Source organism: Colossoma macropomum, unplaced genomic scaffold, assembly GCF_904425465.1.
Source record: "Colossoma macropomum unplaced genomic scaffold, Colossoma_macropomum, whole genome shotgun sequence".
Lineage (NCBI taxonomy): Eukaryota > Metazoa > Chordata > Actinopteri > Characiformes > Serrasalmidae > Colossoma > Colossoma macropomum.
The window spans coordinates 15,448,443-15,464,972 of NW_023494799.1; the positions used below are offsets into that span (position 1 = coordinate 15,448,443).

Here is a 16,530-nt window from a genome sequence, read left to right on the forward strand (position 1 = left end):
TTAAAGGTTTTGTTCATTTGTTTATTTTGCTCTAACTGGAAAAAGAATTAAACATAAACTTTAAAATATTCCATAACTTTTGCACAGGCCATAGTTTTCAGGTTGCCATAATTACTCCATAAAAAAATAAACTTAAAAATTACATTCTCCATAAATCGGCTTAGCAATTATTTCACAACCTAAATGATATCAGCAAATCCGCAAGTTACTGTAAAGCCATGTTTAACAGACTACCCACAAAGGGTGAACCATTAACAGTCAATATTGTTTTTTAAGCATCACAGAAAGAGGAAATCCACACCAGCAGGATCTCACAAAAGCATATATATTTGTTTTTACACTTTTCATATGAAGTGAAACTAAATGTTTGCTATTACAAATTGCATGTATGTGAAGTAAGCAGCTTAGCAGACAAGCTAACAGGCTACTACAATAATATGCAGTTAGACTTTACCAAAGTATTCACTGTAAAACTGTAACAAGTAAAGAATGACACTTAAAATGTCTGTCAGAAGATTCAAATACTTAAAATATCCATGAGAGTGGATAGAGTTGACCAAAGTAGTACTAAACCTTGTGTGGAAGTGGCTGTGCACCACTGGTAGTTTGGCGCTAACATAATATGACTGAGCACTCTATTAATCATCTAAATAATCAGTAGATTACTCAACTACAAATATAACTGAGAGCAACACTTCAATACAATCTATTGTTCTGAGACTATTCTCAAGTGTATGGCCTTATCTGTATGGCCTAATGTATGGATATCCTCGATAATATCATTACTGAAAAAGCTAAGAAGCTCATGCTTCAAATGGCCACACTGGTTTGTGCTGTTATGAGTGAAGGGCTAGACTTCTTCTCCCTCCCCTCATTCAGTGAGAAAAAGGTGCACATAATGTACCAGCATAGCAAAAGTCTAAAGTTTAAGCTTTTGCTGTTAAATTAGATTAAGGGAATGAATTGAGTAATCACATTCTCAAAAATACCTCCAAACATGCGTTATCAGTATTGAAAATAAAATATTTGATCATTCCGGTTTTATTACCCAGACCTATTTCAGGATAAAGCCAAATGTCTGAACTTGCTGATGGAATACAAGACAGACCACACTGACAGGCACTGCTGCTTGAAAAGATTTAACACTCTGCTGTCATCACTAGTACACACGTGCCTGGACAACAAAGAGGCCAAACTACTCAAACAGTATCATAAACTAACACCACAACCCTCTTGTCATAACGCACATTAAACACCCCATTGCTCGGTACAGATCGGTAATTATCACTCACCTCCTAACAAGTTAAATATGCTCTCAACGGGCTACTTCTGCCAAACAAACAGGTGCACAAATAGCAGGCAGAGCCATTGGCTACTATTCAAACCATGGCCAGGTGTGAGAAACACTCAGAATCCTGTCACACCGTGGTCTCGCACAACACTTAAACACTATTATGCCAAACACAACAGTGCTATAACACCCTCTTTATTACCAACACGTGAAAGCTCCACCACTGGCTGCAATGCCAAAGCCTGATTTCTCAATCTCTGTTTCAGTCTCTCTCTCTCCAAAAGCCTGGTGTCAAGCACTTCCTGCAAATAGATGTCTGTCTCTTGTTGCCAGCGGAAACACTAAAGCACCTTTAAAACCTTGAAGCAGCACTAGAAAGGCAATAAGGTCAGGGAGCCACTTCAAAATACTTTACTGAAAAAGATTAAAAGTCTTTGAAAATATGCACAAATATATATGTGGCACAAATGCACATAAATGGGTGTGTAAACCATGATCTGTTTCATCAGATGCTTCATACTAGCATTTGTTAGTGAAATTACTTTGAAGATTAAAGATAATAATACAATGCCAGCTTCTTAGCTAACTGCTGCTACACACAATTTGCCCCACTACTGCCAACCACAGCAGTAAAATACACATAGCTTAGGTACAGATCACTGTGCAGCAATATGCTAAGTACATCATTATCTGATGTATTTATGCTCACATTTTTTTCTGCTGTTTACATTTAGCTAGTTAGCTAGCTTGCAAACTGTTCAAGGACTTATTGTCACCAATCTTCTGGACCAGCCTGGGTCATGCTCATTTCGCAAAAGGTAATTGACCACTGTAGTCATGTGTTATTCTGTAGTCCACATTATGCCCATATTAGGAAGTCAAGATCTAAGCTTGATTTCTCCAAAATGAATGGGTTTTTTGAAAAATCGCCTCCATCACATGCTGCGGTAAATGACAATTTTCAAAACCCGTTACCCATATCCATAAGTTTTGTCCTGTGTACCTTTTGCCCCTGTATATATAGACATATATATAGACATATATATATATATATATATATATATATATATATATATATATAAAATATCTCACTGGATCCTCTGAATTACGAGATCATTAGAGTCAAACCTTAGCGAAATGTCCTACCGTAGCACATGTTTATAGGTATACCTGTCAATAAGACCTTCAGACAGGATATTTTGATAGGCTAAAACTCCTCCTCAAAAAATACTACCAGTGTTAAATCTAGAAGGCTGAGGTTAGCTTCTTATTTTCCAGCTTTGTGTTCAAATTTTCCCATTCCACCTTAAATGGTGTAGCAGTTGTGATTGGTTACTTGATTACCACCATAAACAGTAGCAAACGGTATAAAACAATACTGACTTGTTGATTCGGTGAAACAGTGAAAATAAGTAAATGTTACCTGCCTGTCAAGCAGAAACAGAGCATCATCCCTTTTTCGTGGTGGGAAAATTCAAACAAGAAGCTGGCGAATGTCCTTGTCAGAAAATGTTTCTTCCAGCATTAAGAGAATAATTAGGATATTTTGATAGCTCAAATCAGCTTACTAGGGGGGTAAGCAGTAATATTAATATTTATATTGAGTGCAGGTAATCTTATAGAGCATGTCAAAGCAAGCTATGAAAAGAAGTAAAAGATCTGACGCGTTTCAGTGAACATCAGATGAGGAACAGATAACTGCATCGGAACCTGCATTACTTAACAGGGAACCCTGTTTATTTTTGTCTGATTTCTTTTTATCTGCCCTCATTCTGTACATGGAAATACACCACTACACTGGCAAAGTGTGCTGGTTTGCGTGTTTGTTAAAGGAGGCTGCCAGTCTACTGATGTCAATTCAGTGAGCAGTTAGCTTACATGTAGCAGTATTCATATTTCAACTCTTTAACAACCTCATAATTCAGAGGATCCAGTGACATTCGAGAAGAATGTACACAGAACAAAACATATTAGCTTTGGAAGATTTCTGATAACCACAGGATGCCACAAAGGCAATGTTCGAAAACTCCACTTATTCTCCTCATAGGGGGTAAGAGCATGGTGGTGACTACAAAATGATCACACAACTTCAGTGGTCTACACAAACTGCAAATGTTTTAGCATGATTGTGGCTTTAATGTGAGTGAGAACAGTAGGAAAATGTTAAATATGTACAACCCCACTTCAAAAAAAAAGTTGGGATGCTGTGCAAAATTTAAATAAAACCAAATTCAATGATGCGCAAATAATTTAAACCCTATATTTCGTTGAAATATACAACAAACCAAATGTTGAAACTGAGAAATTTTACTGTTTTTTGAAAAATATATGCCCATTTTGAATTTGATGCCAGTGTCTCCTTAAACACTGACATCTGAAGTTTGTAACAGACATTTAAGTGGCATACTCTTTACATTGTATGCTCCACAGTGAATCCTTCAGCGAGCCTAACTGTATATTATTGGATTAGTGTGTTAGCTGTCTGCCGAGCTTTTCAGCTTAGATATAGTGAAACAAAACCTTTCACTTTAAATTCATCAAATTTGTACCTATAAACATATATGCATTCATATGGAACAAGAGCAAAAAAAACACAGTTTTTGTAGATCTGTCTTTTTTGTGGACCTTTCAGAAGCTGGACGGGAGGCTATATTGGACCTCTGAAATATTACGTTATAGCTTTACGCTCTGAGGAACTAGGCACCACTGCCCCAATTTCTGAAACCAGGGTATGGGTTAAGTGAACAAGTAAGAGGAGACAGAGAGCGAGAGAGAGGGAGTGAGAGAGGGACCTTGACATACAGTTCTCAACGCCCTTAGAGTAAACAAGGCTGCTGCTGATATCGATGGCTGCCTTCTCCTGGAGTTTTGTAAACTACTTTAGAGAAAGAAACAGACTTTTGCCGTGCAGGCTGGGAGAGGAAGGGGTTTTTATTTCTTGGCTGTATTGATTTTACATTCATGTGGTGATAAATTGGCCCTGAACCTCGCTGTTACTTTGGTGATGCGATGGTAACTGGATTGCATCTTATTTGGAGGACTGGGAAAATGATCTAACATTGTTGGAGTGTGAATATCAGCCAGGAGCAGTGAAGGGGATCATGCCCCTAATACCTCAGTGCAAATGACAGAGCAAGACAGGGCAGGCATTTCAATCGGAGTCTAGACCGTTGTAGCAAGCACCCTTTCAAAAAGCACCACCAGTCCGTATTTGTCCAAGAAAATACTCAAGATGATACTCAGCCACTCACAGCCAGAATTGTACTCTACATTTTTGTTATTTTCCCTGAAGTTCATCTATAACGTTTATAACACGGTGTAATGTACAAACCCAACTTCAAAAATTAGGGCAATATGTGAAATTCCAATAAAAACAGAGGGCAATGATTAGTAAATTCTGTGTGACCAGCATTAGTTTGAAAACAGCACAAAAACACAACATTTGATGGTGCAACACCTTCCAAAAATGTTCTATTTTGCACTTTATAATATGCCACACGTTTCCAATAGGAGACAGGCAGGTCAGTCTAGCATCCCACATATGATAACACTGCCACGATGCTGCAACACATGCAGTTTGTGTCTTGGTGTTGTCATGCTAAAATAAGCATGAACATCCCTAAAAAAAAAAAGACACATAAAAAATATGTGGGCGTATGTACATATATACACATTGGGGATTCAGTGCAGTGGGCAGTGGGCCCACGATTCAGAATGTATCTTTATGTTTAAGCAAAAAAATACATCACTCTAAACAATAAATACTTTATTTTGACTGTAGACAAATAAAAGTTTCCATTCAGAAAAATGGCAGCATGACTGGGCCTGGTTTCTGTCTCTCCTGTATGAAATCAAGGGGAGAAAAACATTAAAATTAAAAGTGCTTCTTAGCTTTGACAACCTGTAGGTGCTCTGCTTACTCAATTTTAAATAATTAAAGAGAGCCAGATAGGATGTCTGTGCCAAACCATTTTATGTTTCTCTCTGCAATGTTTTGTAAAGTCTGAGAATTACCTTGCTGCTGAAATGTGTGCAGGAGGGGACACTGCAAAGCGACCGCACACAAGACATGCACTGTCATGTAGCGTTGCGTCAAGTAGCAATATATATATCTTTCAGCAATTAACCATGCTTTCACAGATGTGCAAGTCTCCCACAATGGGCACTAATACACACCCATGACACAAAAGACCCTGGCTTTTGAAATTTACACTGGTAACTGTCTAGATTTACAAATCACTACTTTTTGTTCTTATTCAAATTTCACATACAGACCCAATCTTTTTGGAATTGGGCTTACACCACAAACAGTAATAATCTACTTTTTCATGATCATTTTCAAACCTTTCTTTTTAAAGGGCATATTTTCTTTCTCTGTATGGGTGATGTGCATACGTGTTCTGACTGGCCATCCTATTTTATGCCTTGTTACAAGAGTAGCCTGGGTTTAAAGTCATAGGGAACACAGAGTAAAATATTAATAGTCTGATAAATTGAGTATTATTTTAACCATCCAACAAAGGTTTAAAGAAAAAATATAAGATATAAATATGATAAAATATGACAAACATTGCTGATTAGACCTATCTGAGAACTGTGTGGGTGTGGCTAATGAGCAGCTTGACTGACAGTTCTCTGTCCAACACTCCTAGCCTGCTCCATCACTCAGACCTAAAATCATAGTAATAGTGATAGTAACTGGACAAAAAAAGTCATAGACAACAAACAGATGGACAAAGGGACAGAGGGACAAAGGAACGGACAAATGAACCGTTTCCGTATATAGATAAATGAACGAACAGCGACAGGCAGCTACACACAGGTAGTCTAGCTCGCTAGGTTTTGGCTATGCTGGGTTAGTTTTAGTTTCTCTGACTCTGAAATTGCTTTGTGTGGGAGGGGCAAGAGATGTCAGCCCTACTATTCACCTACTATTAGGACTGCCAAGTTTACATCAAGATGAGAACAATATGGTGAAATACAGCAGACATTTATTAGACTTTGGGAAGGCATTCATAAGACATACTTTGTACATGTATATTTTGGTCCCAGAGGAACAAGATTAACTAAAAGAAAACTCAGTTTAGGTTCTCTGAGCTTTTAAATGTGGAACAAACTGTTAAGCCTGGATGGATGTCAGAAAACAAACTGTAACCACTCCTTTTAAAACACTGGATTGTTTGGACGGCTACAGCATATGACATCGGAACCATATCTACAACAATTCAAAACATGCTATTATAGCAACTTAGTCTCCACATATAAACTTTATGAATGAGGGACAATTTTTAAACTTTAAGAATATTTGCACAGTACATCAAACTTCTTTGAAAATAAAACGGGCCCTCTAAGGCGTGAACATGGAAGATTCAAATTCACTGGACTTAACACCAGGATTTATCCTTGATAATACTGTTTCCTTGCTTGATCCGTTTCATTATCTGCGAGAGGTCTGCTCTCATTTAAAAGCTGTCCAAAAGGAGTGGTGTTCTCTAATCTAGCAGAAGAAGTGAAACAGTGGAGAAAAGGTCATCATCCATCCACTTGGCTCCACACTCGTTAAGATCAACCTACTCAATATTTAACCAGTCAAGGCTAGTGGAGCGCAATGAAGCCAGCTAAATCAGAACAGGTGTCTTTTCAAAACCATTTAGCATTCCGCTCTGTGATGGGAGGATGAACTTCTGAACTGACACCAAAAAAGAGATAAAGAGTGAGGAGGGTGGGAAGGAAATCAATGTCACTCATGGTGGCTGAGACAGGTAATGGAAACATCACTCACTCGTCCAATCAGACGCTTCGCCTGAACAGGAAAGGGGAATATGGGAATAAATTATGCCCCCTCTGCACCTCTGCCACGGCCCAATGCCAACCGCCCTCCCTCCTGAGACAGAGGGAGGGAGGGGGGGATTCGTGTGTGTGTGTGCAAGAGAGAGAGATGTTCCGGCACAAATCAAACAGCAGACAGCTGAAGGGTGAATCTTGCTGTCCACACCTGCAATCTCACACACACAAACAAAAAACACTATTTATCAACATCATTACCCATTTACCGCACACACCCACACAAACGCTTACCCACCCACAGCCAGTCACATCCACACTGCCATAGTACTCAACTGCACTCTGACAAAACAAAACTGAATCCAAAGATAAGCACACAAGCACATTGCTTCTAGGAATCTAGTGAACTAACAAAAAGATCTGGAATGTCCAAGTGCAGTTTTTTTGCGCTCCAATCCAATCCAGGTACTTTCATGTTGACTACTGGCTGATACCGATACAATATTTATATTTCTCATAGCTATTACAGCCACACAATTAGGTAAGATGTGCTACTCTGATAATTAACACTGCAGTAAAATCATGTAAAGTGATTTGTTTTTTCACCTACTTTTATACCACCATTTTATAGTGTGTTTCATATTAATTATGATTGACCTTCCTGACGATTTGGCCAACACTTACTTCAAAATGCTGCAGGAAAATGACTTCCTTTTTGCTATGATGGTATTCAGTCTAAATTAAGGAAGGGATAATATTCAAATTTGTAAGACGATTTTCCAAAATATTAGATTTTGTAACACAACATTAGAAAAATATTCGAACAATCCTTAAATCAGCTCTAGACTGCCCTCTGGTGGAAAATAGAGACCAAAGTTAGCAATCTCATGGGTCTGAGCTTAAAACATATTAAAGAGAAGCTAATTTGCATATCAACAATCTAAAGTCTAATTTACATTACATCCCTAGTCTGAATATGACATTTGGTTTTATTCAGTTGTGACAAACAGGTCTGCAGATATTTAAACCGCTTTGTTACTCTCCAAAAACGTGCCGCACTGCCGCAGGTTGTGGATAACGTCTATAGACGGCAACTCTGCGAAAGTAGCATAAAAAATGTGTTTGAGCAGGGAAGAAACAAAAGCATCAGAAGGGGATTGTGATTGGAGCCACCCCAGCCTTATTTTAACTAATTTCCGACCAACTTCCAATCCTTTGGTTTCTTCCCCGCCCACACAAACGTTTTGCACTACTGTCACAGAGGTGCTGTTCACAGACACTATCCTGAAACAGACAGTAAAAAACGTGGTTTAAACATCTGATTATTAGATTAGATCACAATATCCCTAAAATAGATATTTTTACACTGTACATTTGATTGAGCAAAGGGAATAAGTGAGTTTGTTGCATGAGAAACTTTGAATCTACTCCAACTAATCACCAAGCACCACATTGGGAAGATGACACCTTCAAAAACATCAAAATACACTAAAAGGTGCAAAAACAGTCTTGGCACACTAATATGAACATATTTAGCAAACTGCAACACAGTTGAAGCACAAACAGATGCACATGAGAGCCAGCATGTCTGTATTCTCCTGAGTAAAACATGTCCCCAGACACCTAGGCCTTATGATGTATCTGAAGTCTGATATAGCAGAATCAAACATCAGATGGTACAATCATCACCTTTGACAATGCGCAGTTAAATGCATGATTTGACATTGATAAGATGAGACGCTATGTTCTTGCTGTCACTGCTGTCAGAAAGTTGAAACTGGAACATACGAGAGACTGGAATTTATAATGCATACGTCACAGGGCAGAACAAGTCAGAAAAAATCTGATCTGCCATCAGAAAATAAAATACAGGATTGAAGGGTAGGGGGGCTTTGCTTTTTAAACTACAGTACCTGAGAAAGACTTGAGTTTAGTGGAGCTGTGAGACAAAGTGAAAGAACAAAAAGGCAGATGACGAAAAATAGCCTTTTTTCTCCTCTCAATCCAACAACACAAGTTTTCTTGATCATAACGGAGGGTCCTTGTAAGAGATGCATTCACAGTGCTTGATCTTCCTAAAACATGTTTCACAGACAGGCAGTGTTTAGCAAGAAGAGTCGTGATCTTTTTTTCTTTATTTTGTTCTCTTCAGTAACAAACATGCGGCGGTAAGGCTTGTCAGAGTGACTGCGTTTGTGGGCGAAATGAAGGCGACTGCACCAGAGTGCTAATGAGAAATCCAGTCTGTGGGTCTCTTTTACCCAACGCTGAGTGCGTTCACACCGTGATGCTAACGGAACTGCTTTCAGGTGTTAAGATGAGCTTAAGCAGAGGAAAGGGAAGAACAGAGTGTGCTGTCAGTTTGGAGTGTCGGACATCTTTTCATTGTCAGAAGTAACAACCATAGGGCCAACTTGTGTACTTATAAAGAGGAAACCATTTATGTCTTTTTGCCATTTAAGTACGCTTTCAAGAGAACCGGGGACAGAGCCATTTGAAGCAGCAAGCAGCCATTTTTATATTATATATTCTATAGGGAAAGGAGGGAGAATGGAGGGGATATAATAAATGACACTGTAGGGTAGGCCTGGGCAATAGGGCAATGTAATCGGATACTGTCGATGATTGACATGTAACCCGATGATGCTAAAAAGGCGATATTTGCCATGTTGGGAAACTGACAGAGAAGTAGAGAGGACTAATTTACCATCAAACAGCTTCCTAAATATGTTGAGGAATTGGGCTTCATGTTCCTTTAAGAAGTGTTCATGCTCATGTCACAATAGTCGAGAGAGAGAGAGAGAGAGAGAGAGAGAGAGAGAGAGAGAAAGAGAGAGAGAGAGTGAGCAAGAGAGTGAGTGGGGAGTTTAAGGACCTGCCTGTTAGTTCTCTCTGCTATGCACGGTATGCTACCCTTACCTTCCCCACGACTCTCCCCTCTCTACTTATTTTAGTTAACGTTAAAAGTTTAGCTTGAGTGCATAAAATCCAAATGGAATTTCAACTTGCTTCAGTGTGACTCGCTACAGTAAAACAACCAAGCCAAAGTGACTGTTGTGAATTATGAAAATTGCGAAAATATAATACAACAGCTTTTCAAAGGCATCTATAGCCAAATTCCAAAGTGACTCTCTTATAACAAGAAATCGCCTCATTTTTCACTATTACTATTTTTTATGTCATCACTTGCAAATCACTTGCAGTTTGAACTTCCTCCAGCAGGGCACAGCACTATTAACACACAAGTCAGCATAAATCTACACCAGAAGGACCTCATGAACACATGTGTTTGCAGAAACGTCTTTTAAAATGATAGGTAAAGTAGTTTGGAAAAGATGTTGGGTTACTCAGTATTATATTACTCGATGTGTGATTTTTAAGATGTTCATTGTAAAAAAGCATATAAATTCAAAATTGAATAGAAAGAAAGCCAAAGCTTTAGGGGTAGAGGGCGATACATCTGATATTCACAATTTTTTTCACTAACAAATATTGTGCTAATTATTTCTACATAGCACCAAGGCCTACTGCACTACACATTTCAGTTCCTGCCGAGGTCCAAATCTGTGTGTTCCTTCTGTTTCTCTTCTGTATGCTAATGCTAGATACACATTTTGGTCATGTTTCCTATTAGAATAATCAGTCTCCAGCAGTGATCCATCGTCTCTCCTCCCCCACAGTGTAGTTAATGCAACCCTTCATCAAAGTCTCATGGAAAAGGAATACTGTTCAGTCTGCCATTAATGAACGGCCAACTGCTGCAAGTGTCTCTCTGAAGTTCACTCACCAAAAACCCCTAAAACCTCCGCACCAAGGTGAGCCGGCACAAGACATCATGTTCACGTTGAGGGATGTTTTCAGCTAGATGCTGTGGCAATATTTAGTGTGGGGGAAGAGGGGGATGTGAGTCTTTGTTGTAAGATGAATAACAAGCAAGCCAACTAAACGAACTCTGTCCCTGGGACACCGCAGGCGTTAATCAGAAGACGAGACAGAAACAAAACGGATTAATCAAACGAGCAGCAGCAGCTACGCGTCGCCCGTAGTGGCACTGGAGCCGGACGACACATGCTAAAAGCGAGATTGGATTGGTTAGTGGAGTTTTTTTAACCTTGCGAACAAACGAGGAGGTGCGGAGAGCGTGAGTAATGGCCACGCTCCGTCGTCACCACGCAAGGTCGATCGTGGATCATTCCGGCGGCGACACTCACGGCCAGAACGTGCCCAAACGCCCAGCGAGGAGCTAATAGAAATCATGACGTTTCATGAATTACACCAATAAAGGATGTAGAGAGGATGAAAACAGTTTACCATCACTTCCCTCTCTCTCTCTCTCTCTCTCTCTCTCTCTCTCTCTCTGTCCTTTTATGGACGGCAGAGGGCTTATTGGCCAACACTAGCCTTCAAAATTAGTCATGCTGCTTTGCATAGTCTGCCAAATTAACTGTAATAACTTTATCTACAAAAACACACATGACTTTCTCACCCTCTTTATCTACTGGATTCTTGTAATCAGAGTTACGGAAATGCTTCAAATGAAAAACTACTCTGAACAACAGAAGGAGTAATAAAAAGGGATTCGAAGATTCTTGTACCTTCTTTCCGTTTTGTTTTCAAGCTGGTTTTACATCGGCTGGCTTAACTAAACGTTTTTGTTTAATGAATTATTTTAAACATGTAGGCAGCCTGGAAGACAGAAGTCATCAACACAGACATCAGCTTATTTTTGATGTTTACACTCACTTATTTTCACTGTACTAAAAAAAGGCTACTGACAAAATCCCAGGGCCACAAGAAATGTACACTAGCTAATGAGCATCTGTTTCATTTTTTTCCCCTCATCCCTCCTTTGCTCTTGCTTCTCCACCTCCCTGCCCACAGCCTGCAGCATCCCACCCCTGCCTGGGCAAACTGCATTTAAACAACAAGAAGCGTTCAATTAAAGTAGCTTCAATTGTCAAAAAACTGCCTTAATTATTCAAAAATTATTTACGGCTCCCTCCTCTTGGTGGAGCGTCCTGGCTCGTGCTCGTGGTTCAAATATGGGCGAACAGCAGGAGAGCTTGTCACGATTGGCATCAAACAATTAAGAGGCAGGAGGGAGAACCTCCAGCATGGCACCCATCAGAAATAAATATTAATGCCTCCCAGCATGCATTGCTGCTGGAAGCTCACACCACAGTACTCTGTGCAGGAGTTAGATACTAGCCAAATGTCAAAGGTCAGGTGAGGTGGGTAGCTGGGTCAGATGGGAGAGAGAGAGCTGTGTGTATGTGTTTGCGTGTGGGGGTGGGTGCAGATGTGGATAAGATTAAATTTAAAAGATGAAGAAATACGGCAGACTGTCCAGAAAATGGTTTAAGAAAGGAAAAGTGTGAGTTTGAGTTGTACCTGACTGGATTGCTGGTGAGGGACACTCTGAGGGAATCCAAGCAAGCAAACAGCTTCTCGTCTGTAACTCCACTTTTCAGCTCACTGAGAAACTCCTGAGGAGATATCTGGCTGCTGCTCTTCAGACTTCCCTGAGAGAGAGCAAGAGAGGGAGAGAAATATCAAACATGGGAATCTTCAGCTTTGATTTGAAATGCTCTGCTTTTGATATTATCCAACCTGTTTCTTGATGTTACTGAACTTCTTACCTTCCATGTTCTCATACCACCCTAATTTACTTTAAGGGTTTTGTTTCCTTAATTTATTTACAATCAAATCAGACACTGAGCATGAGTTATTCATTTTTCAGTGTCAGGAAAAAAGCATAAAACATATTTAACTGAAAATTACACAAAAGGCTCAACAACTAAATATCTCTTTTTTTAATATTTAGTGTATCCACATTTTATTTATATGACAACTTTCATTCTTTTCAGGAAACTTGCTTTCAGTAAAATGTAGGGACATTTTTCCAGACCTCCAAAGTTCAGTCTTGGAAACTGGTTGCATGTTCTGCTTCACACAATCCAAATAATCCCAAACATATTCAGTGATGTTGAGGTCTGGACTCTGGGGTGGTTATCTATTGTTCTGAGAATACCAGCAGCTGTGTTTATTCTTACACGTTTGACTTTTTTGTCTACTTTCTTTTCTCAGTAACAGCTTCTTGGCAGCTACACAGCCTTTCAGTCCCATAACATTGAGCTGTCTTCTCTTAGTGGAAGGATGGTCAGATTTTGTTTTTAGATCCGAAGCAAGCAAGGAGCTTTATTCTTTATTAGCTTTCATAGATGTGCTGTGTCTGACAGTGAAAGTTTTAGTGGTCTACCATAATTGTGTGAACTTTTAGAAACAATTTCCCCGCTCGTCCCACTTATTTTCCTTTAACTCTCCCTTTCCTTGCGAGAAGATTATCTAGTATTTATCTAGTAGTCGCCTCAGAAAAATCTCCTGAAAAATGAACTGATACTGGAAATTGAATAAATGAAATGCAGTCTTTAACTTTGTACAGCACTGGATATCTGACACAGAGTGCCTGTTCTGTTCTGTTCTGATCCTACATTTGTAGATTTATTTAAGCAAGAGAACATGAGAGGGAGTGCGTTATCGCGAAATAACATCACGAATGTGATTTCGGCCTATGCCGTAGATCATCACAGCCGTGATGTTATTCGCAATAACACACGACCTCAAGTGTTCTATTGCTTTTATACAACATTTAAAAAAAGTAAGAAATGAACAATTTGGGTCATGAACGTGGCATTTAATATGTTTTAATGTTAGCAGTTCCTTCCGCCAAATTATAGTTCCTTAACAAGCAGCATGTTGCTACGTCAGAGTAACGAGCTCCGCTGACTCGCTGCACAGCCAGCAGTTCGTTCTCCAGCTCCTTACACTAAGTTCCCAAACTGTCATCACCACTGAGCAAGCTTTTCAGTTGGCAGCTGTGACAGAAGAACACCTAAACAACCTGGAATTAGCCAGAAATGAACCGAATACCATTTGCCAAACGTGTAGTCTCATCTTTTGAGTCTGACCAAATCAGCTGTCGGTCAAATGTAATCTTAAAAGTATCCATTTTCTGTTTGTGCAAAGTAAGAAGTAAAAACGTTCAAATGGCTTGAGCGTCTCCTACAGCTGTCAAAGTCATCTCAGTGGAGTGATTCAGTTTGCGTGGCCAGAACTAACTGTTGTATGAAATACAATATATAATTTTAACCCCACTATCTGGTACAGCCCCTGAGGACGATGCGTTTTCCTTTTGAGTTGGTTCCTCTCAGTCTTTCTTGCTCATGCCAATGTTTTTCCTGCCACTGTCACCCTCAGCTGGCTCATTAAGGGTCTGGAACCAGACTTCTGTAAATCTGGTTCTACAAGGTGCATAAAAACAAAATTACTTAAATAAAGAAAAAATACTACTTATATAAACCTTTTTCTTAAAACATATTTACTCAAACTACTCATGTAAAAATAATAACTATTATTCCACTCACTACTCTGCAACAAGAAGACAGAGGAAAAGGAAAAAAAAGAAAAATGAAATGATAAGGATGACAATAGAGAGCACTTATTGATTGTTTCATGTTTATATACACGTTCTGCATGGTTATTTATTAATTTCAAGAAGTTGTCTTAGAGATTTCCATTTCTTGGTTGTTTTGTAATGTTTTGCTCCTTGTTTTCTAATTGTCTGATTTAAAAGTCTTTTCATTTCCAAACAGTTTTCTAACACATGCCAGATCATTTGGCTGCTGTATGCCAAATGCTAATGGAAGACTCGGCGGCTGTTAGCAAACACAAATTAGTATTTTACTCAGGAACACATTCTGCAGTTAATGACGAGATAAAATTTTAAATATTGGCATAACTAATCTCACAGAGACGTGTACCCTGAAAACAATGAATAAACAGAGTGCTTTAATATTACTAGAAATACACCGAAAATCTCTCCTCTCTTTGTGAAATACAGCTGCACTAATTGTTCCACAGTTCATAGTGAATTTGGAGTGGTAAGTCAGATCTGAGGAAGGTCTCTCCTTGTTTTATTAGGTGTTTAGGCATAATAATCACTTGGAAAAAATGACACGCATACAGAGTAGTCCATCTGTAACTGGACAGTGGTAACTTGTGTTTCTTTGGCTTGTACTTTTTCCAGATCCTCTGCTCATCAGTTTACTGGTTATTCCTCTTCATCCCTCACACAAAAGCACCTTCAAAAGCATATTGCAGATCTACACTGTATTTTAAGAAGTTTTCACAAGTTTGGCCACCAGGTCACACGTTTACTTGGAGCGTGAATTCTTTTCAACACGTGTTTAGGTGTGCAGGTCTCCATGCCATTCACTGAGGTGGAATTCAAGCGATGTGATGAACGCCCACAAGCAAAACATGGTACGGTCGTGACGAGAATACATTTTCAGATCTGCCGTTGTGAAAGGTCTTCACAGACACTGCGCTCTAATGAGGAAATGGATTATGCATGATGTGTACAAGCAGATATGTGTTTTTACCTTTTTTGCAGAGGACTGCTTTATCTAAAGAGCCAATGGACAGGAACAAATTACTTTTGTTTACTACTTAACAGAAAAAATTACAATTCCTATCAAAATAAGACGTCCTCTTGCTAGCAGGCAACATGCAACGAAGACAGAATGCAAAACTCTACCCTTCCACCTCAAACTCTCTCTCTCTAGACCATACTTTACACACCGCTTCTCATTAACAGATGCTTTACAAAGTACAGGGAGAAGGAGATATTCACACTTTGTAGAGTGTGAAGACCTTGAGGGCATTCTAAAAGCAGAAACAAAAAGACAGTAGGGGGAAAGTGGGGAAAAACAGTTAGGGAAAGAGGACAAGGGGGTGGATTTCCTGAGGGGTTTGAGAAGAGGAGGACAATAAATGAATACTCCAATCTTTCCATCCATCGAAGAACAACTGTGAATTGCTCCCGCAATGTGTTGTGTCACCCAAAACTGCTGGCTGTGTTTTTTACCCAACCAAATACTGTGCACACACTACAGTGACTGTTGGGGGTGGTTGGGGGGGATAGAGCAAGCAAGAAAACAAGAAAGCAAACAAGAATAAAGAAAGCAAGAATGAAGGAGATAACCTCCTTCGGTACAAGGGGTGGGGAAAAAAAAAGATTCTTAGACACAAAATTCTGCAGGATCTCCAGAAAGGCATGCATGTTTGCATGTTTGGTCACCATTTTCATGTATATGAAACAAAATGCCTGAAACCATAGTGGGTTTGTTGAATAATTGCCATTGGAAATTCTGCCATTACTGTATTAAATTAATGCCATATCGAGGCCACAGAAAGCCACAGTAAATCACATTTACAGAAATTTAAAACAGAGAAATTTAAACAGCAAATGCTAATGGCATGTTACCTCAACTAACTTTACCCTCGTATCTTTCAGCTTGGAAACAAAATTTGTGAAGAGGTAGTAAACTGACGCCAAATATGATGAATTATGATAAAAGTTTATGTGAGTAGAGTGTAAAAATGAACTCGCATTT

At 39.2% G+C, this 16,530-nt stretch overlaps 1 protein-coding gene across 1 annotated transcript in view; it reads right to left on the reverse strand.

Moving 5' to 3' along the window:
- diaph3 (diaphanous-related formin 3) overlaps window positions 1-16,530 on the reverse strand; it is a 433,509-nt gene that overhangs the window by 338,796 nt on the left and 78,183 nt on the right. The window contains exon 5 of the mRNA XM_036586844.1: window positions 12,467-12,597. Within this exon, the coding sequence (XP_036442737.1) occupies window positions 12,467-12,597 (131 nt within the window). The remainder of the gene's footprint in view (window positions 1-12,466; window positions 12,598-16,530) is intronic.